Here is a 24,650-nt window from a genome sequence, read left to right as displayed (position 1 = left end):
TTAATGTATATATTTTTTGATGGAGTTTCATTTGCCAACATATACTATAACACCCAGTGCTCACCCCCAGAAAGTGCCCACTCAGGGCTGGTCACCCAGTCACCCCATCCCCACACACACCTTATCTTCCACTGCACCTTCTTCATTTCCAGGAGTTAGGAGTTTCTCATGGTCTGTCACCCTCTCTAATTTTTCCCACTCATTTTATCTCCTTTCCCTTATAATCCCATTACTATTTTTTATATTTCCCGTATGAGTGAAACCATATGATGATTGCCCTTCTCCGTTTGACTTATTTACACAGCATAATACCCTCCAGTTCCATCCACGTTAAAGCAAATGGTGGGTATTTGTTCTTTCTAATGGCTGAATAATATTTCATTGTATACATAAACCACATCTTCTTTATCCATTGATCTTTCAAAGGACACCAAGGCTCCTTCCACAGTTTGGCTATTGTGGACATTGCTGCTAGAAACATTGGGGTACAGGTGTCTTGGTCTTTCACTGCATCTGTATCCATGGGGTAAATCCCGAGTAGTGCAATTGCTGGGTTGTAGGGTACTTCTATTTTTAACTCTTTGAGGAACCTCCAAACAGACTTCCAAAGTGGCCATAGAAGTTCACATTCCCACCAGCAGTGCAAGAGGGTTCCCCTTTCTCTACATCCTCTCCAATATTCGTTGTTTCCTGCCTTAATTTTCCCCATTCTCACTGGTGTGAGGTGGTATCTCATTGTGGTTTTGATTTGTATTTCCCTGATGGCAAGTGATGCAGAGCATTTTCTCATGTGCATGTTGGCCATGTCTATGTCTTCCTTTGTGAGATTTCTGTTCATGTCTTTTGCCCATTTCATGATTGGATTGTCTGTTTCTTTGCTGTGGAGTTTAATAAGTTCTTTAGAGATCTTGGATACTAGCCCTTTATCTGATAGGTCATTTGCAAATATCTTCTCCCATTCTGTAGATTGTCTTTTAGTACTGTTGACTGTTTCTTTTGCTGTGCAGAAGCTTTTAATCTTGATGCAGTCCCAATAATTCATTTTTGCTTTTGTTTCTCTTGGCTTCATGGATGTATCCTGTAAGAAGTTGCTGTGGTCAAGTTCAAAAACGGTGTTGCCTGTTTGTCCTCTAGGATTTTGATGGATTGTTGTCTCACATTTAGATCTTTCATCCATTTTGAGTTTCTCTTTGTGTATGGTGTAAGAGAATGGTCTAGTTTCATTCTTCTGCATGTGGCTGTCTAATTTTCCCAGCACCATTTATTGAAGAGACTGTCCTTTGTCCAGTGAATAGTCTTTCCTGCTTTGTCGAATATTAGTTGACCATAAAGTTGAGGGTCAACTTCTGGATTCTCTATTCTGTTCCATTGATCTATGTGTCTGTTGTTTTGCCAGTACCACACTGTCTTGATGACCACAGCTTTGTAATACCACTTGAAATCTGGCACTGTGATGCCCCCAACTATGGTTTTCTTTTTTAAAATTCCCCTGGCTATTCAAGGTCTCTTCTGATTCCACACAAATCTTAAGATGATTTGTTCCAACTCTCTGAAGAAAGTCCATGGTATGGCCAACACGCACATGAGAAAATGCTCTGCCATCAGGGAAATACAAATCAAAACCACAAGGATATACCACCTCACGCCAGTGAGAATGGGGAAAATTAACAAGGCAGGAAGCCACAAATGTTGGAGAGGATGCGGAGAAAAGGGAACCCTCTTGCACTGTTGGTGGGATCGTGAACTGGTGCAGCCACTCTGGAAAACTGTGTGGAGGTTCCTCAAAGAGTTAAAAATAGACCTGCCCTACGACCCAGCAATTGCACTGCTGGGGATTTACCCCAAAGATGCAGATGCAGTGAAACGCCGGAACACCTGCACCCTGATGTTTCTAGCAGCCATGTCCACAATAGCCAAACTGTGGAAGGAGCCTCAGAGTCCACCAAAAGATGAATGGATAAAGATGTGGTTTACGTATGCAATGGAATATTACTCAGCCATTAGAAAGGACAAATACCTACCATTTGCTTCAACTTGGATGGAACTGGAGGGTATTATGGTGAGTGAAATGTCAATCGGAGAAGGATAAACATTAAATGGTCTCATTCATTTGGGGAATATAAATAATAGTGAAAGGTAATAGAAGGGAAGGGAGAAGAAATGGGTAGGAAATATCAGAAAGGGAGACAGAACATAAAGACTCCTAACTCTGGGAAACGAACTAGGGGTGGTGGAAGGGGAAGAGGGCAGGAGGATGGGGGTAAATGGGTGACGGGCACTGAGGGGGGCACTTGACGGGATGAGCACTGGATGTTATTCTGTATGTTGGCAAACTGAGCACCAATAAAAAATAAATTTATTATTAAAAAATTCCCTAAAAAGAAAAAAAAGAAAAAGAAAGTCCACGGTATTTTGATAGGGATTGCATTAAATGTGTAAATTGCCCTGGGTGACTTTGACATTTTCACAATATTTATTCTTCCAATCCATAAACATGGAATATTTTTCCATCTCTTTGTGTCTTCCTCAATTTCTTTCAGAAGTGTTCTGTAATTTTTAGGGTATAGATCCTTTACCTCTTTGGTTAGGTTTATTACTAGGTATCTTATGCTTTTGGTGCAATTGTAAAAGGGATTGACTTTCATTTCTCTTTCTTCAGTCTCCTTGTTAGTGTATAGAAATGCCACGATTTCTGGGCATTCATTTTGTATCCTGCCACACTGCCAAATTGCTGTATGAGTTCTTGCAATCTTGGGGTGGAGCCGTTTGGATTTACTCTGTAGAGTATCATGCCATCTGCAAAGAGGGAGAGTTTGACTTCTTCTTTGCCAGTTTGAATGCCTTTTATTTCTCTTTGTTCCCTGATTGCTGAGGCTAGGACTTCTAGTACTATGTTGAATAGCAGTGGTGAGAGTGGACATCCCTGTCTTGTTCCTGATCTTAGGGGAAAGGCTCCCAGCGTTTCCCCATTGAGAATTATATTTGCTGTGGGCTTTTGGAAGATGGCTTTTAAGATGCTGAGGAATGTTCCCCCTATTCCTACACTCTGAAGTGTTTTGATCAGGAATGGATGCTGTATTTTGTAAAATGCTTTTTCTACATTTATTGATAGCATCTTATGGTTCTTGTTTTTTCTCTTGTTCATACGATCCTTCACGTTGATTGTTTTACGAGTGTTGAACCAGCCTTGTGTCCCAGGAATAAATCCTACTTTGTCGTGGTGAATAATTTTCTTAATGTACTGTTGGATCCTATTGGCTAGTATCTTGTTGAGAATTTTTGCATCCATGTTCATCAGGGATATTGGTCTATAGTTCTCCTTTTTGGTGGGGTCTTTGTCTGGTTTTGGAATTAAGGTGATGCTGGCCTCATAGAACGAATTTGGAAGTACTCCATCTCTTTCTATCTTTCCAAACAGCTTTAGTAGAATAGGTATGGTTTCTTCTTTAAACGTTTGATAGAATTCCCCTGGGAAGCCATCTGGCCCTGGACTTTTGTGTCTTGGGAGTGTTTTGATGACTGCTTCAATTTTCCCCCAGGTTATCAGCCTGTTCCGGTTTTCTATTTCTTCCTGTTCCAGTTTTGGTAGTTTCTGGCTTTCCAGGAATGCATCCATTTCTTCTAGATTGCCTAATTTATTGGCGTATAACTGTTCATAATATGTTTTTAAAATAGTTTGTATTTTATTTGTATTGGTTGTGATGTCTCCTCTTTCATTCATGATTTTATTAATTTGAATATTTTCTCTTTACTTTTAATAAGGCTGGGTAATGGTTATCTAACTTTTTTTTTTAACTTATTAATTCTTTCAAAGAACCGACTCCTGGTTTTGTTGATCTGTTCTACAGTTCTTCTGGTCTCTATTTCATTGAGTTCTGCTCAAATCTTGATATTCTCTCTTCATCTCCGTGGTGTAGGTTTTATTTGTTGTTCTTTCTCCAGTTCCTTTTAGTGTGAGGTTAGCTTGTGTATTTGAGTTTTCCAATTTCTTGAGGAATACTTGTATTGGGATGTATTTCCCTCTTAGAACTGCTTTTGATGTATCCTATAGGTTTTGAATGGTTATATCTTCATTTTCACTAGTTTCCATGAATCTCTTTAATTCTCTAATTTCCTTGTTGACCTATTCATCTTTTAACAGGATGCTCTTTAGTCTCCACGTGTTTGCGTTTCTTCCCCATTTCTTCTTATGATTAAGTTCTAGTTTCAAAGCACTGTAGTTTGAAAATGTATCTGGAACAATCCCAATCTCTTGGTATCAGTTGAGACTTGATTTGTGACCCAGTAGTGTTCTATTTTGGAGAAAGTTCCATGTGACTTTGAGAAGAATATGCATTCAGTTGCATTCATATGTGAAGTTCTGTATATATCTGTGAAATCCATCTGGTCCAGTGTATTATTTAAGGTCCTTGTTTCTTTGGTGATGTTGTGCCTAGAATATCTGTCATTTGCAGAAAGTGCTGTGTTGAACTCTCCTACTATTTGTGTATTAAAATCTAAGTATGTCTTTACTTTGGTTATTAATTGATTGATATCCTCGGCAGCTTCCACATTAGGGGCATAAATATTCATGATCGTTAGGTCTTTTTTTATTTTTTTTTCGTTTTTTTTTCGTTAGGTCTTCTTGTTGGTTAGACCCTCTAAGTATGATATAGTGTCCCGCTTCCTCTCTTACTACAGTCTTTGAGATAAACTTTAATTTATCTGATATGAGGATTGCTACCCCTGCTTTCTTTTTGAGGACCATTTGACTGGTAAATGGTTCTCCAACCTTTCATTTTCAGGCTGGAGGTGTCCTTATGTTCAAAATGAGTCTCTTGTACACAGCAAATAGATGGATCTTGCTTTTTTATCCAGTCTGAAACCCTGCATCTTTTGATGGGATCATTTAGCCCATTCATGTTCAGAGTTACTATTGAAAGATGAATTTAGTGTCATTTTAATACCTAAATGGCTTTTGTGTTTTGTGGATTATTTCTTTGGATTTCCTCTTTGTTTTACAGCGTCCCCCTTAATATTTCTTGCAGAGCTGATTTGGTGGTCACATTTTTTTCAGTTTCTGCCTCTCTTGGAAGCTCTTTATTTCTTCTTCTATTCTGAATGGCAGCCTTGCTGGATCTAGTATTCTTGGTTGCATGTTCTTCTCACTTAGGATCCTGAATATATTTTGCCAGACCTTTCTGTCCTGCCTGGTCTCTGTGGAGAGTCCTGTTAATCTGATATTTCTCTGCACATAATTTAAGAAACTCTTCTCTCTCTGCTTTAAGTATTTTCTCCTTATCTTTGGAATTTTCAAGTTTCACTATTAAATGTCCTGGTGTTGAATGCTTTTTATTGATTTTGGGGGGGACCTCTATCTCCTGGATCTGAATGCCCATTTTCCTCCCCAAATTAAGGATGTTCTCAGCTATGATTTGTTCAAATATGCTTTCTGGCCCTCTGTCCCTCTGAGTGCTTTTTACATCACCAATTATATGTAGATTTTTCCTTCTGAGGCTATCTCTTTCCTTTAACCTTTCCTCATGCTCTTTTAATTGTTTTTCTCTTTTTTCCTCATCCTCCTTCCTTGCCATCAACTTGTGTTTTATGTCAATAACTCTTTTTTTCCACCAAGTAACCCTAGTTAAGATATCCATTTTGGATTGCATCTCATTTTATCGATTCTTAATTTTTGCCTGATTAGATCTAAATTCTGCAGTAATGACGTCCCTTGATTCCTTTATGCTTTCTTCCAGTGCCACCAGTAGCTTTATAATTGTGCTTCTGAATTGGCTTTCTAACATCGAATTTTAATTCATATTCTGTTACTCTTTGGCAGAGAGTACTGTTTCTGTTTCTTTGTTTTGTGGTGGATCCTTCCTTGGAGTCATTTCACTCAGTGCAGAGTGGGTGTATGTGTGGCTGATTTAAGAGTATTAACCACAACTGAAGTAAATTTCACCCTAGATGATTCTGACGAGAGCAGAGACCAGAAATTGGGAACAAAGATCAGAACGAAATAAAATAAAAGGACTAGTAAATTGAAAACCATATTTTAAAACAAAGTATTTAAAAATAATAGGCCAAAAATACCAAAGGAGAAGAAAAAAAGATAAAGAGAGAAAGAGAAAAAAAAAGAGGAAAAAAGGAAAAAATAAAAGAAAAAGGGGGGACTGGGAGATGGTGGTGGTGAAGTAGTTGTAGTGGAGGGAGAATGTAGTCTACTTGAGGGGTCCTAGAGGGTGTCCTCTTGGTTCTGAGAGTATTAAGTTCTGTATGTTAGAAGATGCTTAGTCCCAAATTTATATAAACCAGCAATACTTCTAGAAAGCCCCAACATTGACCACTAAAACATAAATGAGATGAAAGAGGGAGGCAGAATGGAATGAAGAGAGAATATAATCTCAGAGAATGAGCCAGCACAGTATTCTACTTGGTTCTGGGTACATGCTCAAAATGTTTTAGAAGGTATTAACTCCTGCCATTGTAGAACCAAATGAGGCAGAGAAAACAAAAAATACAAAACAAAATTCATATCTCATATATCTCCCAGAATTAAATTGAGTATGTCGAAGGGAATCTAAATTGGAAAATATATATCCAACATGTAGTTGTAGAAATATGAAAGTCAAAAACGAAGAAACTTAAAAATGAGTATGTGGTAAAATATTGTAGTTAAGGTGGGAAAAGAGAAAAATATTGGAAATATTTAGTCTGATATAAAAACAAGATGTAATGGAAAAAGGGGAAAAAATTTAAAAAGAGGGGCCTCTAGTTCTATATATTGTAAATCCCTCCAACTTCCCCTGGAGCTTTCCAGTGCTGCTTGGTCAAGAACTTGCTTGTCCTCTGTTCTTCCAGCTGGTCCTCTGGGGGAAAGGTCTGCTGTGCTGATTCTCAGGTGTGTGTGCCTGAATTGAAATGCCCCACCCCCCTACTGGGTGTTGGGCTCAGTGGGAGCTGTTTACCCAGTGAGGCCTTTGTTCCCTGGTGGCCTGCCTCTCCCAGGCACAAGATGAAACAAGGAGTTAAAACAACAATGGTGGTGGCTAGAATTGCAGCTCTAGAGTCAGCTCCCCACTAGCAACTAATGCAGTCCTCACTGGCCTAGATGCTCCAGGCACAGGCACGGGTGCACTTATCTTTTTTTTATTGGAGTTAAATTTGTCAACATATAGCATAACACCCAGTGTTCATCCCATCAAGTGCCCCCCTCAGTGCCCCATCACCCAGTCACCCCCAGCCCCCGTCCACCTCCCTTTCCACCACCCCTTGTTCATTTCCCAGAGTTAGGAGTCTCTCATGTTCTGTCTCTCTCTCTGATATTTCCCACTTATTTTCTCTCCTTTCCCCTTTATTCCCTTTCACTATTTTTTATATTCCCCAAATGAATGAGACCACTTATCTGCACAGCTTGCAGGGCACCCAGAGGCAGGAGAGTTCTTGCTATCCTGTGCCCTCCCCACTTCCGCCTGTCCCAGGAAAAGTGCAACATTGTGGGATTCATCTTCTTGGTGCCCTGGGATTCAGGGTATTGTGCTGCTGGAATCATGCCCCCAGGTGGGGTGGCTCCTGAAGGCAGCAGGTCACAGACAACTCTGTCCGGACCGCCTAACAGACTGGTTTTATCCAAATGCCCTGCTGGCTGTGCTCTAGCCCCTTACCAAGATTGGTGTGCAGTTTTTGGTGCAGTTTCCCCAGGCGTACTTCCTCTATTAGTGTCTCCTGGAAACTGGAGGCTTCCCTGCCCCTCCTGCGATTCTGCCCAATTTCCCTGCTAAGTGCTTTTCTGTCCAGAAGAAACTGGGGTAGATTTTTAAAGTTCCCACTTCTCTGGGGCTGGGCTTTCCTGTCCCAGAGGCTTTTGCTTCCCCAGCCTCAGCTGGGCATCTCGCTATGCCCCTCCCCCATTTGATTCTTTTTTTATTTTTTTCTGCCTTCCTACCTTGCTAGAAGCGAAAACCCTTCTCTCTGTAGCATTTTTGCTGTTCTCTCTTTAAATCTCAGGTCAAATTCATAGGTGTTCAGGATGATTTGAAAGTTATCTAAGTAAGTTGGTGGGACCAGGTGAGTTGAGGACCCCTACTCCTCTGCCATCTTGCCCCACCCTCTGACTTCAAAACTTTTCTCCTTTTCAGCACACCAGGCTAATAGAAGGCAATCTCCATTGCCTTTCTGATTTTACTCAATAACTATTTGTTGAGTGAGCGAGTGAGTGAATAATGAGAGGAAGTAGTACTAGAGCATATTCAGGTTGAATCACATGTTAATGTATATATGCATGTTTCGGTAAGTTCTTGGGCAAATGGAGCTGGTAAAGGACAGTGGTAAGAAGAATATCCCATGACAGCACGTCTGTATGCCAGGATCTATGGCAGGAAAATTCATTTAGACTCTATTTCATTCAATACTCACAATGATCCCAGGAGTCATATGTTATCCAGCATCTCTTCTTCAGTTGGGCAAATAGGCTCAGAAGGGTTATGCAACTTGCTCAAGGTGGCAGAATAGGAATGTGAACGTGGGTCTATCCAACTCCAAAGTAGATCCTGCTTCCACTATACTGCTTTATCCTGGGAAACTTCAGATTAGAAGCTGCGAAGCAGGGGCCAATATAAATATATGTGGAGCAAGATGGAAGGACAGAGATTGAGCACTAGAAAATACACTGAATCCTTTAGACCGAGGAAGATAGAGGTATAAAAAATACTAAACATAATGGGAATGAGATCTTTGGATCCCATTGCCTCCAGGGTTGCGGAATATAAGAGGAGATAAATGACAACTGTCTTCTGAAGTGGGATCCTGATGTCATTCTTCTTCTTAGTGATATCTTTAGCGCAAGTGTCTATTGAGGACCTTGAGAAGCAGAGCCACAATGTGGAAGCCACTTATATCCCAGAGGTGAGAGCAGCTGCTGAGGTGATGGCAGGACCTGTGCCAATCTCAGGGATACATTTTCCCAGCCATTAGGTTATTTATAAATAACCCCAGAGCATTTCACAAAATAAGTATTAACCCTAGCTTTGCCAGGCCTTTCCCGGAGGGGCTTTCATCTGTTCCTGACAATCAGGAGGCTAGTGTGTGTCAGGGTGCATTTTATATACGGGCAGTGAAGTAGTAACAGCTGCTTTCAAAAGCCTCTGAATTTCCAGGAGTTGGGATCACTTCCTAATTTGGGAGGAGAGTAATAGCTATGACCAGATAATCTGCATTAGACTCCCTGGCCTGACCTCCCAGGGAATTGTGAGAAAGTGTCTTATTCCCAACGCAGAGGATTTACAAAATATGGCAACCATCTGCTATTATTTTGATGACTTGTTTTGTGCCCATTGCCTAGTCTCCTCGGGGGAAGGAGGTGGTTGGCAATTCCAGTACAGGTGAGCTTAAATGTAACCAAGGCTTGTCATTCTGACAAGACTGGGGAAACCTCTAGGTTTTCACTAGGTTAAATGAAGCTGCCTTGAACCTTGAGGGGCTTTCTGTGGTCAGTAGTCAGTGAAGGAGAGGAAAGACCTGGGATCCACAGCGAGTAAGTCTAGGCAAGTTGCAGGAGAGTCAGGCTTAGGATGACCCCATGGGGGATGGGGACCACAGGGCTGGTCCCTTTGAGATCAGCAGGATGTATATAAGAGCAGTGAGAAAATGGTGGAGGGAGTAACTGGAGCTTATGAGACCTGGAAAGTGTTAGGTACAGAGGGATTGGGGAAAAGTCCTGAGGCTTTAGGAAGGTGTAATATTTGAGTATTTTGAGCTGAAGTGTCCCCCATTGAGGAAATTTGCATTTTAGCAGAAGAGCTCATGGAGAGAGGAAAATCTATACCAAGGCATTGTTAACAGTGGATTTTCAGATACCAAAGGAAGAGCTCTGGGTGTTGGGGGGGGCAGTGAGGAAGGAGGAGGATAAATGTCAATACAGCTTGTCTATGCATAAGGACTGCTTTTCCTTTCCTGCCACAGAAACCAGGACATAAAAGGCACACCTGTGCAAAGCTTTGTGGGTCTCCTTCACCTCACTTGATCCAGCTCCATGGGGATGCTCTGTGAGATTTGTAGAAAGTGGCATTTCTCCAGGATCATTTTGAGTTGTGGAGTCCTTGGTGATGGTTCAGCTGGGGGAAGGAAAGCCTCCACAAAAACCAATTAGGGGGATCCCTGGGTGGCGCAGCGGTTTGGCGCCTGCCTTTGGCCCAGGGCGCGATCCTGGAGACCGGGGATCGAGTCCCACGTCGGGCTCCTGGTGCATGGAGCTTGCTTCTCCCTCTGCCTGTGTCTCTGCCTCTCTCTCTGTGTGTGTGACTATCATAAAAAATTTTTTTAAAAAAACAATTAGGTTTAGTTAATGGAGGTGGGAAGTGAGCCAACTTGGCTTAAATAGAAGAGCTTCCGAATTTGAAATATCATCTGGTCCAGTTCCCAAATCTAGGCGGGGTTACTGTTTATTATCAATAAATGCAAGCAAAGAACCAATTACCAAAAGTTTAAAAGACATCACACAGTAGAGAAAGTGAAAATCAGGCAACCGATTTAAAGAAAGGATAGCAATACTTATATGGGACAAACTAGACTTTTTTGTCCTTGTATTGTTTTTATCCTGCTTTGGAATCAGGGTAGTACTGACTAATGGAATGATTTTTAATGTTTTCTCTCTATTCCATTATTGGTAAGCTTTTGATAAAGATTGTCATTAATTATTTTTTTAAATGTTTGTTAGAATTCACCAAGGAAAACATGTGGTCTTGGTCTTTTCTGTGCTGAGAGTGTTTTGATTCCTAATTTAACTTTCATTCTTGTTTCTGGTGTAAGAAGATTTTCTACTCCTTGGATTCAAGGTTCATGATTCAATCTTGGTAACTTGTGTTTTTAGGAATTATCTGTTTTTTTTTTTTTTTCCTAAGTTATCTGATTTGTTAGTATATAGTAATCTTATCACACTATGTGTTTCTGTGGTTATCTGTAGTATTGTTTTCCATTTTTCATTTTGCTATTGAGTCTTCTCTTTTTTTGCATAATGTAATTAAATCATTGCCAATTTTATTTATCTTCTTTTGGAAAACTGGTCATTACTTTAAATGTTATGCTATTGTTTATTCTGGTGTCTATTTATTACTGACTTTTCTTTATTTCCTTCCTCTACTAAATTCCAGATAAGTTCCTTTTTCTAGTTCCCTGTGGTATAATACCATTTATTTGAACTTTTTTCTTAATACAAGCATTTATAGCATAAATTTCTTCTTTTTTAATTTTATAAATTAATTTTTATTGGTGTTCAATATACCAACATACAGAATAACACCCAGTGCTCATCCCATCAAGTGTCCCCCTCAGTGCCTGTCACCCATTCACCCCCACCCCCCGCCCTCCTCCCCCTCCATCACCCCTAGTTCATTTCCCAGAGTTAGAAGTCTTTATGTTCTGTCTCCCTTTCTGATATTTCTCACACATTTCTTCTCCCTTCCCTTATATTCCCTTTCACTATTATTCATATTCCCCAAATGAATGAGAACATACACTGTTTGTCCTTCTCCGGTTACTGTGGCCAAGTTCAAAAAGGGTGTTGCCTGTGTTCTCCTCTAGGATTTTGATGGAATCTTGTCTCACATTTAGATCTTTCATCCATTTCGAGTTTATCTTTGTGTATGGTACAAGAGAGTGGTCTAGTTTCATTCTTCTGCATGTGGATGTCCAATTTTCCCAGCACCATTTATTGAAGAGACTGTCTTTCTTCCAGTGGATCGTCTTTCCTCCTTTATTGAATATTAGTTGACCATAAAGTTCAGGGTCCACTTCTGGGTTCTCTATTCTGTTCCATTGATCTATGTGTCTGTTTTTGTGCCAGTAGTACCACACTGTCTTGATGACCACAGCTTTGTAGTACAACCTGAAGTCTGGCATTGTGATGCCCCCAGATATGGTTTTCTTTTTTTAAAGTTCCCCTGGCTGTTCGGGGTCTTTTCTGATTCCACACAAATCTTAAAATAATTTGTTCTAAGTCTCTGAAGAAAGTCCATGGTATTTTGATTGGGATTGCATTATACGTGTAAATTGCCCTGGGTAACATTGACATTTTCACAATATTAATTCTGCCAATCCATGAGCATGGAATATTTTTCCATCTCTTTGTGTCTTCCTCAATTTCTTTCAGAAGTGTTCTATAGTTTTTAGGGTATATTTTGAGAACCATTTGAATGGTAAATGGTTCTCCAACCTTTTATTTTCAGGTTGTAGGTGTCCTTCTGTCTAAAATGAGTCTCTTGTAGACAGCAGATAGATGGGTCCTGCTTTTTTATTATAGCATAAATTTCACTCTGACATCTGCTTTTACTGCATCCCATAGGTTTTGGGACACTGTGCTTTCTTTTTCTTTTGTTTTGAGACATATTTTGATTTGACATTTGATTTGTCATGTGGCCAATTGTTTATGCAATAGTGTGTTAATATTTACGTATTAAATATTTAATATTTACATTGCAGACTTTCCAGCTTTGTTTTAATGCTGGTCTTTAGATTTTACACTTGTGGTTGGAAAATATACTTGGTATGATTTCAGTCTTCTTAAATTTGTAATATTTATGTCTCATTTTATGTGATTTAACCAGGGGATTCTTCTGTGTGTACTTGAGGAAAATGTATGTTCTATTTTAATTGGATGAAATTTTATATATATATATATATATATATATATATATATATAATCTTTTAGAACCATGTATTCTAAAATATGCCTCAAGTAAAAAAATGTTCTTATTGAAAAAAAAGAAAACCTGAGGGTACTCATTTAAAATAAAGCATATCAGAGGGGAAAAGGGGGAATGGGTGAAATAGGTGAAGGGGATTAAGAGTACACTTATCATGATAAGTACTGAGTAATGATGTACAGAATTGTTGAATCACTATATTGTAGACCTGAAACAAATATAACATTTTATGTTGACTCTACTGGAAATAATATTTTAAAAACTTAACATAATAGCACTCTAAATGCAGTGATACTTAGTTTCATACAAAAGAAAACCTTTTTTATGTATTCTTCTTTTTTTATGTATTTAAGGAGTGTTTTGAAAATAAATGCTCATGTTTAAAGTATTATTTGAAATTCACATTAGGCATCATTACAGATGTTTCTATGGCATCTTCAGCCTCCAGGACAATAAAACACTACTCTTACTCTAACTATTTAAGAAGCTGTAGAGAAAAAGTGGCTAGGGAGAGTGGAACTTGAAAATTCTCATCAGAAAAAAAATAAAAGTTTATAACTATGTATGATGATAGAAGTCAACTGGGCTGTTAACTGGTATCATTTTGTAATGTACACAAATATCAACCTATGACATCATATTCTGAAACTAATATAATGTCATGTCAATCATATCTCAATAAAAATAAAATTAATTTAAAAATTAAAGAAAATAATTTCTATGTTTCTCCTTTCTTGGGCATTGTATGTGTGTGTTTGGTTTGTACTTTGATAATGGGAATAAAGATTCTTCATTTGTTATAAATTTTAACCTTTATTTAACGTGAGAACTGAGGCAAAGGATTTCATCTCTTTGAGTCTCAGTTCCCTCAACAGCATAAAAGGAATAGTAATAAGACCTACCTTGCAGAGTTGCTAGGATGAGAAAATGAGAATGCACATATATTAAAGCAAATAATAAAGCACTTGGAAAGGTGTGTGTGTGTGTGAGGGGAGAGAGATGGAAACAAACAAACAACAGCTTGCCAGAAGCACATCTTGGCTAAGTTCAATTCTTGTCCTTGTATAGCAATATAGTCAGCTGGTTTTTTTAAATTTATTTTTTATTGGTGTTCAATTTGCCAACATATAGAATAACACCCAGAGCTCATCCCATCAACTGCCCCCCTCAGTGCCGGTCACCCAGTCACCCCCACCCCCGCCCACCTCCCTTTCTACCACCCCTTGCTCGTTTCCCAGAGTTAGGAGTCTCTCATGTTCTGTCTCCCTCTCTGATATTTCCCACTTATTTTTTCTCCTTTCCCCTTTATTCCCTTTCATGATTTTTTATATTCCCCAAATGAATGAGGCCATATAATGTTTGTCTTTTTCCGATTGACTTATTTCACTCAGCATAATACCCTCCAGTTCTATCCATGTCGAAGCAAATGGTGGGTATTTGTCATTTCTAATGGCTGAGTAATATTCCATTGTATACAAAGACCACATCTTCTTTATCCATTCATCTTTCCATGGACACCAAGGCTCCTTCCACAGTTTGGCTATTGGGGACATGGCTGCTAGAAACATCAGGGTGCAGGTGTCCCGGCGTTTCACTGCATCTGTATCTTTGGGGTAAATCCCCAACAGTGCAATTGCTGGGTCGTAGGGCAGATTTATTTTTAACTCTTTGAGGAACCTCCACACAGTTTTCCAGAGTGGCTGCACCAGTTCACATTCCCACCAACAGTGCAAGAGGGTTCCCCTTTCTCCACATCCTCTCCAACATTTGTTGTTTCCTGCCTTGTTAATTTTCGCCATTCTCACTGGTGTGAGGTGGTATCTCATTGTGGTTTTGATTTGTATTTCCCTGATGGCAAGTGATGCAGAGCATTTTCCCATGTGCTGGTTGGCCATATCTATGTCTTCCTCTGTGGGATTTCTCTTTATGTCTTTTGCCCATTTCATGATTGGATTGTTTGTTTCTTTGCTGTGGAGTTTAATAAGTTCTTTTTTTAAATAAGTTCTTTATAGATCTTTGATACTAGCCCTTTATCTGATGGGTCATTTGCAAATGTCTTTTCCCATTCTGTAGGTTGTCTTTTAGTTTAGTTGACTGTTTCTTTTGCTGTGCAAAAGAGGGAGAGTTTGATTTCTTCTTTCCCAATTTGAATGCCTTTCATTTCTTTTTGTTGCCTGATTGCTGAGGCTAGGACTTCCAATACTGTGTTGAATAGCAGTGGTGAGAGTGGACATCCATGTCTTGTTCCTGATCTTAGGGGAAAGGCTCCCAGTGTTTCCCCATTGAGAATGATATTTGCTGTGGGCTTTTCGTAGATGGCTTTTAGGATGCTGAGGAATGTTCCTTCTATCCCTACACTCTCAAGAGTTTTGATCAGTAATGGATGCTGTATTTTGTCAAATGCTTTCTCTGCATCTATTGAGAGGATCCTATGGTTCTTGTTTTTACTCTTGCTGATATGATCAATCACATTGATTGCTTTATGAGTGTTGAACCAGCCTTGCATCCTGGAGATAAATCCCACTTGGTCATGGTGAATAATCTTCTTAATGTATTGTTGTATCCTATTGGATAGTATCTTGTTGAGAATTTTTGCATCCATGTTCATCAGGGATATTGGTCTATAATTCTCCTTTTTGGTGGGGTCTTTGTCTGGTTTTGGAATTAAGGTGATAGCTGCTTTCATCCCAAGTTTTTCTTTCTTCCCAAAATACTTACCTCCAAATGGAAAAAGAGTAAAGAAATTAACACCTATGAAATATCTATGAAGCACCTAGTGTGTATCAGATACCTTGCTGAGTATATTCATGCATGCTATCTCATTCAGTTTTCACATCTATTTCATAAGAGATAGTAGCACATTTTATAGTCAGGAAACCAAGGTTAAAAAAGGATAAGTGTGTTATCCAAGGATCACATAACTAGTAAATGGTGGGTCTGTCTGCCCACAGACATGCTACTCTGACTTTCTAGACAAGATTAAAGTAATTCCTGGAGACCCACAATCTTCAAGTTCAGTATGATCTCATCTTAACTTGATTATATCTGCAAGGACCCTATTTCCAAATAATGTCACATTTACAGGTCCTGAGGATTAGGACTTGAAGATATATCTGGAGGTACACATTTATACCCAATACAGAAGGACAAAGTCTTTTTGAAATTGCACCTTGGGGAGGGACCAGAACTAAGCAGCTTGAAGCTTAGAGGACAGGGGCAATGCCCCCACAGCTGGAAATGGGTAAGAAAAGAAGGGTGGAAGGCAACCATTAATACTTTTGCTAAAGCCCCTCCTGAATTAAGGTTAAAATCTCTATGGCTCCTAATGTCTTCAAAGGATATTTACTACCTGCCTGCTCCAACTAAAGCTCCTATCACATCAATTTCATAATTTTGTGTGTTCAGAAATATCTTGATACCCATTTTGGACTTTCCTCTTTTTTGTCAAATGTCCCCGATGGTCTGGATAGCAGAACCTACAGCAGGGAGGAAGCTTTGCTTACTCAGAAAGTACCCTTACCCAGCCCTCCCACCAGGAAAGAGAAGCTGAACACATAGTCAATAGTTGGGGTGGGGGAGGAGATGAGAGAGGCCAGAATAGTTGGCAAATTGGTCAGAAAAGCCTGACTGTAGTTTCCTTCACAGTCCATAGTTTTGAAAGGTACCAGCTTTGAAAGGTACAGTAGCTAAGAGAATGGAGAAATTAGACTCAGTAATTCTCAAGAGACCCAAGAATGGAGTGAGAAGCAGTATAGATCCAGCATTGACATGAAGTCTAGGATCCCTATGTCTACCACTTTGCATCCTTAGATAAGTATCAGTCTCTTCAGCTGTGATACAGGGACAATAGCCACTGTCCTAACTGCTTCTGAGTATGGTAATGAGTACCATTTCTAGGCAGAAGCATAGTAAAATAGAGTGGTGATGAGATCAATAGAGCAGGGACACTGGGGAGATCAAATAAGATAACAGAAGTAAAAACACATAGGTATTCAACATGTCTATGTTTTCTTTCTTTCCTAGGAAGAAAACAGGGGAGACTTCTTATTTCCAGTTGACAAATGAAGGAAACCAAGAATCAAAGTGGTTAAATGACTTATCAAAAGTCACATACTCAATTAAGTAATAGAGCCAGGACTTTGAAACTAGGCATTTTGACTTCAATGTATTGTTCCTCATATAGCATGACCCAAATTCCTCATATCATATGGAAATAATGATAATAATAATGGCAATTATAATTAAAATAGTTTTGCAAGCATCTATATATATATATATATATATATATATATATATATGAAAGCAATCTGCAAAGTATAAAGTCCTGTACAAATCTAAAGAATGCTTATTCCTCATCTTACTCCCTTAACTTGCATTCTACTAATTCTTACTAAGGTGTTAGCTAATAACAGACTTGAGGTACAATCCCTGTATGTGGCATTTGCTTTTAATAACCAATGCAAATAATTAACAGGTATTGCACAATGATTCTTGGCCACACACTGTTACAAGTACTTATATGAACAATCCTAGAAGGTAGGCATTATTATCACCTGAATTTTAAAGATAGTCTCCAATGTATAGGGTAGTTATGTGGTGAAATGAACTCATACATGTAAATGGCTGAGAAGAGTGCCTGAGCACTGTGTAAATGTTAAGTATTACAATTATTAGTATTACTCTCCCCATTATCCTAATTCAATGAGCAAAGCACAGAGAATTTACAGTACCCACTGACACTTGAAAAACTTCCCAAATGAAGAGCTCTGAAGAAACCCCACCCTACCTTCTGACCTCATCCTCTTGAAGCTACACCACTTCCTGGGCTACAAGTGCAGGCCTAGGTGTGACCACAGCCAAATCTGGGCCAAAGCAGCTATAGTTTCAAGAGCCACTTAGCTCTGGAGAGTTGGATAAATAGGCCTTAAAGATAAAACACCCTGGATGAAGTCAGTCAAAGCCCAGTTTCCCTGAGAAATACAAAAGGATCTGAGCCATTCTGCTAGTCCATTTTCTTATAATGACCCATTGCAATTAGGTACCATTTTCTACTTAGCAATGCATTGTTTTTATATCCATTATCTCAACTTAGCTTCATAGTAGACCTGAAAAGTGCCTGAGAGTAGGATGAGGATTTCCAGTTAGCAGAGAAGAACGTTAAAACCCAGAGAGAGAAGGGGGTTTGTCAGTAGAATTTGTGGCAGAGCCAACACTAGAACTCTCAGGTCCTCTTTACTTCCAGTTGTCTCTGTGTTGGGAAATCTTTTCCCTTCTTTGGGACTGTAAAATGTCCCAGTATAAAATGAAGTGATTGAACCAATGATCAATGGTACCCTTAACCTACATCAATGACCCCTAATATTCAGCTTTTCCACTCCATTTTGCTTTTTCCCTGGACCCCAGTCCCTGTCTGCGCAGGTGTTTATAACACTCAGAGGAAAGATAGCCAGCATCTCTCAGCAACCAGCAGAGGGCACAGGGAAACTGCCAAGGAAAGTTATTCTGAAACAAGCCACTGGGCAGCAAAGAATCTGCTGTTGCACTCAGAGAAACAATTAACGGCTTAGCTGGGAGGAAATAATTAGAGATAGGCAGGAAAGATCCTCAGGAATTATCTGGTGCAAATCCTCTGGTTCAGATGGAGAAACTGAGGCCCAGTGAGGGGAAGGATCTGTCTCAAGATCACAAATCAAGTCAGGGGTAGAATTAAGACTAGATGCCAGTTTCCTGAACTTAGACTCTGCTGCTTCAACTGCATTAATCAACTGCTGCTACTTCACTGTCTTGAATTATTTCTCTGGCTGGAAATTATTCACCTAATAATTTGCCAAATCTCAATAATGACAACCGCTACCACTCTGTGGACGCCTATAACATCTCACAAATGGTGCTGGACTTGGCAACTTACATTTTCTGGCTTGTTTGAATCTCCACAACAGCCCTCTTAAGTGTGGAGTACTTTGTTCCATTTCACTGATTAGACGGTAAGTCACACTCAAGGCTTTGTGACTCCAAAGCCTGTGCCTTTAAAGAACCAACAGGGTATCTCTGCACGTTGTCCACACAGCGCCTTAGTAAGGTGTACTCATCTGTGACATGGTTCCTAGTGACCTCAAGCTCTAGTGCAAGCTTCACTTTTTCTGGATATCCTATTCATGTGCCAGCAGGTGTGACACTGAAGACTGCATCTGGTCACCTTTATAAAGCCAATGTACCAATTATGGTGACACAGACTTCTGGAAGAGCAAGTATTCTACATCCAATTCAGCAAGTATTTCAGCAGCTGGGGCAGCCTCCAATAATCCAGACCAGTGTTCCACAATTGAACCCATGTTCTCTCCATGCCACTACCGAAAAATCACAGAGAATAGAAACTGTGCTCCAGCAACCCACAATTCTTCATTCTGGGACAGTGGATAGGAAACATTTAGAAAATGCCACCAGTGATATATTTGCACCTCCTGCAAATGAGCGTGAAATCATGTCTGAAGCCTTGTTGAGTCAGCCGGAAAGCTCGCAGTATATCAGTCTTCCAGGTGTTGTGTTTCCTCCACAGGTCTCTCAGACAGATTCCCAAGTGGAGCCCGTGCTCAGTGTTTCAGGAAGCATGACTCAAAATCTGAATGGTAGGCCCTTCTCCACCAGCCAACAGGGGGCCCAGCACCAGCACATGTCTGATACTCAGCTTCATGTTCTTAAAAATAGGATGTTTGGATGTGATTCTATAAAGCAACAAAGAAATACAGAGGAGCCCAGCAGCCGACCTGTCTCAGAGAAGGATTCTAATTCTCAGATGGATTTAAGCATTCCGGTAACTGATGATATTAATGAAATAATTCAAATAGATGGAACCGGTGATACATCTTCCAATGATGAAATAGGAAGAACAAGAGATGTAGATGAGAACCTTGACATGCAGTACCAAATTGCAACTATTAGCTAATAGAGTCATTAGGTATGTTTGCTTGTTTACTGCTTGATTGGTCTTTAAAACCACTGAAATTAAATTATCTTCCAATAATATTATTCCAATTTTTGTGTTCTTAAACCTTACCAAAAACTATAAATATAGAAAGAGAATGCTTGGGTGCCTGTCTGCCTCCGGTTCAGGTTATGATCCCAGGGTCCTGGGATTGAGTCCCTCATCGGAGTCCCTGCTCTATCTGCCCTTCCCCTTGCTTGTGATCTCTCTCTCTCTCTTCCAATAAATAATAAAGTCTTAAAAAAAGAATGCTTGTAAACATATTAATATCCTTCTCCAAAAAAATCAGTCTTATTGCTTCTATCCTGATGGGGCCCAATTTTCTGAAAGTGGGATATGAAAGATGACAAAACAAGAGGTTGATTGAGAACTATCAAGCTAGACCCCCTACCACCCCGGATAAGAATTGTAATTAACTTCCCCTAAAAATACTTTATTATAAAATTATCTGTAGAAACTATAGCATACCCCCCTTATGAAAACATTCTTAAGTTTCAAAGCCAGAAAGTTCCTCATATTGTTTATGCAACATTCCTCCTACTATAATTCTAGCACCTGCTTGTCACCCCTCTAAATGAACCCTCTGAAAACTATAGTGAGCTAGATAAAAGCACTAGAGCTGGAGTCAAAAGCGAGATCTGAATCCAAATTTTCTCACAATGTGAATGACTTTGGACAAGTCACTCAACATCTCGGAGCTTGTTTCCTCACTGGTAAAAATGAGGGTAATCACTGCCACTTCACAAGGTTATTTTAAGAGTTAAACATAAATAATGTACATGATCGCACCCTGCAAAATACTAGACATCAAGCTACCACTCAATGAATGTTGTAAGAGGAATGTTAATGGGCTGCCCACTGCCTACATTCTTCAGGTCGAATAACACAGTGTTGTTACCAGAAAGTGTCTAGGGATCTCTGAAACACCAAGACAACACCTTTCCCTCCATAAGGAAATTGAGGTCCAGCAAGATGAAAGGACTTGTCTCAAAGTTATACAGACAACAGGGCACAGAGCTGGGACATAAATCCAGGTCTCCTGACACTCTCCCCAGAGACTTTTCTTTTTACCAGTCTCTAGATTCATCTCCTCCTGGTGAAGGAGGGGAAGGTTGCAAAGCCAATAAAATGTCCCCCAAACTAAGGAAAATAGTTGTCTTAGGCATCATTAAATGATCCATATCACTTGGCTTCCATTTCCAGAACTTCAGTTTTGATTCTAGGTTGAATAGAGGTGTGATTGCAGGAATCTGTCCAAGAAAAGACAAAAATTGCCCAGGGTTTTAGGGTTTTATTCAAGTCTCAGGCATCTGACTGGTAGGAGTATTCTTTCTGCGATATTCCTGGTAAAAGGTGGGGTTGTGAGGAGGAGTTTAGATTGTGCATGGAGTTTAGCTGGCTTTGGGGTTTCTGAATGTTTCAAATGGTGATTTGGAAGAGCCAGCTTACACCTCACCTGAGTACTGGGAACTCCAGTGTAAGCCCTGCTGACTTCACTCTCAGCCTTCACTGCACCTGTACCCAAGTTGGACTCCCGGGGCTGCCTTGCCTGGCTGTATCCCTTAGGCCCCTTGCAGGTCTCCTGCTCTTCTGTCTCACTAGGCTTTTCCTCTAGCTTCTCCATGATAGCATCAGTGGTGACCCTCCTGACACAGGTGCTCATCTCAAGGGATTCTCCAGAACTGTCACCTTCCTTGAGGAAGCTGAACACAGTCTCAGTGTCTTTGTTGAGCTCTTTGGAGGAAGAGTGTTCCCTGGTGAAAGCACAACAGTAGTGGCTGCTGCAGCCATTCTGTGGCATCCTGGAAAACAAAGATAGTCAAAGCTAAGGCTGAGGCCAAGGCAGAAGTGGTAAGGGCCTTGCTTGGCATCTCCTCACCCACAATGCTAATTTTGAAAGTGCCTGAGGCCCGCAAGGCCTTGCATTGGCAATGCAGGTACCTCCCAATGGCACTGTTCCATGGTACAGCCTCAGGGGCCTGACAGGAAGGGTCAAGTGGATAGGAAGTCTGAGAGGTGGCACCTTCAGAAGGAAGCCTTCACTGCCACTGACAAAGTAAGCCTGATGGTGATGGCCCATCTGTGGCTCTATTTTTTTTTATTTTTATTTATTTATGATAGTCACAGAGAGAGAGAGAGAGAGAGAGAGAGAGAGAGAGGCAGAGACACAGGCAGAGGGAGAAGCAGGCTCCATGCACCGGGAGCCCGACGTGGGACTCGATCCTGGGTCTCCAGGATCGCGCCCTGGGCCAAAGGCAGGCGCCAAACCGCTGCGCCACCCAGGGATCCCTGTGCCTCTATTTTTAATAAATTTATTTTTATTGGTGTTCAATTTGTCAACATACAGAATAACACCCAGTGCTCATCCCGTCAACTGACCACCTCAGTGCCGGCCACCCAGTCACCCCCACCCCCTGCCCACCGGCCCGTTCCACCACCCCTAGTTCGTCTCCCAGAGTTAGGAGTCTTTTATGATCTGTCTTCCTTTCTGATATTTCCCACTTATTTTTTCTCCTTTCCCCTTTACTCCCTTTCATTATTCTTTATATTCCCCCAAATGAATGAGACCATATAATGTTTGTCCTTTTCTGATTGACTAATTTCACTCAGCATAATACCCTCCAGTTCCATCCACGTCGAAGCAAATGGTAGGTATTTCTCGTTTTTTTTAATAAATTAATTTTTTATTGGTGTTCAATTTACCAACATACAGAATAACACCCAGTGCTCATCCCATCAAGTGCCCCCCTCAGTGCCTGTCACCCATTCACCTCCACCCCCCGCCCTCCTCCCCTTCCACCACCCCTAGTTTGTTTCCCAGAGTCAGGAGTCTTTATGTTCTATCTCCCTTTCTGATATTTCCCACACATTTCTTCTCCCTTCCTTTATATTCCCTTTCACTATTATTCATATTCCCCAAATGAATGAGAACACACACTGTTTGTCCTTCTCCGATTGACTTACTTCACTCAGCATAATACCCTCCAGTTCCATGCACGTTAAAGCAAAGGTGGGTATTTGTTGTTTCTTTTTTTTTTTTGGCTCAGCAGTTTATTTATTTTTTTAATAAATTAATTTTTATTGGTGTTCAATTTACCAACATACAGAATAACACCCAGTGCTCATCCCGTCAAGTGTCCCCCTCAGTGCCCGTCACCCATTCACCCCCAAACCCCGCCCTCCTCCCCTTCCACCACCCCTAGTTCGTTTCTGAGTTAGGAGTCTTTATGTTCTGTCTCCCTTTCTGATATTTCCCACACATTTCTTCTCCCTTCCCTTATATTCCCTTTCACTATTATTCATATTCCCCAAATGAATGAGAACATACACTGTTTGTCCTTCTCCGATTGACTTACTTCACTCAGCATAATACCCTCCAGTTCCATCCACGTTGAAGCAAATGCTGGGTATTTGTGATTTCTAATGGCTGAGTAATATTCCATTGTATACATAAACCATATCTTCTTTATCATTCATCTTTCGATGGAAACTGAGGCTCCTTCCACAGTTTGGCTATTGGGGACATTGCTGCTAGAAACATTGGGGTGCAGGTGTCCTGGCGTTTCATTGCATCTGAATCTTTGGGGTAAATCCCCAACAGTGCAATTGCTGGGTCATAGGGCAGGTCTATTTTTAACTCTTTGAGGAACCTCCACACAGTTTTCCAGAGTGGCTGCACCAGTTCACATTCCCACCAACAGTGCAAGAGGGTTCCCTTTTCTCCGCACCCTCTCCAACATTTGTTGTTTCCTGCCTTGTTAATTTTCCCCATTCTCACTGGGGTGAGGTGGTATCTCATTGTGCTTTTGATTTGTATTTCCCTGATGGCAAGTGATGCAGAGCATTTTCTCATGTGCATGTTGGCCATGTCTATGTCTTCCTCTGTGAGATTTCTGTTCATGTCTTTTGCCCATTTCATGATTGGATTGTCTGTTTCTTTGGTGTTGAGTTTAATAAGTTCTTTGTAGATTTTGGAAACTAGCCCTTTATCTGATATGTTATTTGCAAATATCTTCTCCCATTCTGTAGGTTGTCTTTTAGTTTTGTTGACTGTATCCTTTGCTGTGCAAAAGCTTCTTATCTTGATGAAGTCCCAATAGTTCATTTTTGCTTTTGTTTCTTTTGCTTTCGTGGATGTTTCTTGCAAGAAGTTACTGTGGCCAAGTTCAAAAAGGGTGTTGCCTGTGTTCTCCTCTAGGATTTTGATGGAATCTTGTCTCACATTTAGATCTTTCATCCATTTCGAGTTTATCTTTGTGTATGGTACAAGAGAGTGGTCTAGTTTCATTCTTCTGCATGTGGATGTCCAATTTTCCCAGCACCATTTATTGAAGAGACTGTCTTTCTTCCAGTGGATCGTCTTTCCTCCTTTATTGAATATTAGTTGACCATAAAGTTGAGGGTCCACTTCTGGGTTCTCTATTCTGTTCCATTGATCTATGTGTCTGTTTTTGTGCCAGTACCATACTGTCTTGATGACCACAGCTTTGTAGTACAACCTGAAATCTGGCATTGTGATGCCCCCAGCTACGGTTTTCTTTTTTAAAATTCATCTGGCTATTCGGGGTCTTTGATGATTCCACACAAAATTTAAAATAATTTGTTCCAACTCCCTGCAGAGTCCATGGTATTTTGATAGGGATTGCATTAAACGTGTAAATTGCCCTGGGTAACATTGACATTTTCACAATGTTGATTCTTCCAATCCATGAGCATGGAATATTTTTCCATCTCTTTGTGTCTTCCTCAATTTCTTTCAGAAGTGTTCTATAGTTTTTAGGGTATAGATCCCTTACCTCTTTGGTTAGGTTTATTCCTAGGTATCTTATGCTTTTGGGTGCAATCGTAAATGGGATTGACTCCTTAATTTCTCTTTCTTCAGTCTCATTGTTATTGCATAGAAATGACACTGACTTCTGGGCATTGATTTTGTATCCTGCCACACTGCCAAATTGCTGTATGAGTTCTAGCAATCTTGGGGTGGAGGCTTT

The 24,650-nt window shown here is 40.3% G+C and overlaps 1 protein-coding gene across 1 annotated transcript; it reads left to right on the top strand.

The window, feature by feature from the left end:
- The first annotated feature begins 15,896 nt into the window (after positions 1-15,896).
- On the top strand, positions 15,897-19,620 carry LOC129517953 (TFIIA-alpha and beta-like factor). Its single transcript, XM_055338042.1, has 2 exons — positions 15,897-15,918; positions 18,695-19,620. Exons 1-2 carry the CDS (start codon positions 15,897-15,899, stop codon positions 19,618-19,620), a joined length of 948 nt encoding a protein of 315 aa, XP_055194017.1.
- Positions 19,621-24,650: the final 5,030 nt, after the last annotated feature.

The sequence above is a fragment of the Nyctereutes procyonoides genome, unplaced genomic scaffold, assembly GCF_905146905.1.
Source record: "Nyctereutes procyonoides isolate TBG_1078 unplaced genomic scaffold, NYPRO_anot_genome, whole genome shotgun sequence".
NCBI lineage: Eukaryota > Metazoa > Chordata > Mammalia > Carnivora > Canidae > Nyctereutes > Nyctereutes procyonoides.
Note: the sequence above shows the minus strand (reverse complement) of the source record. Positions and strands in the feature narration are given on the sequence as shown.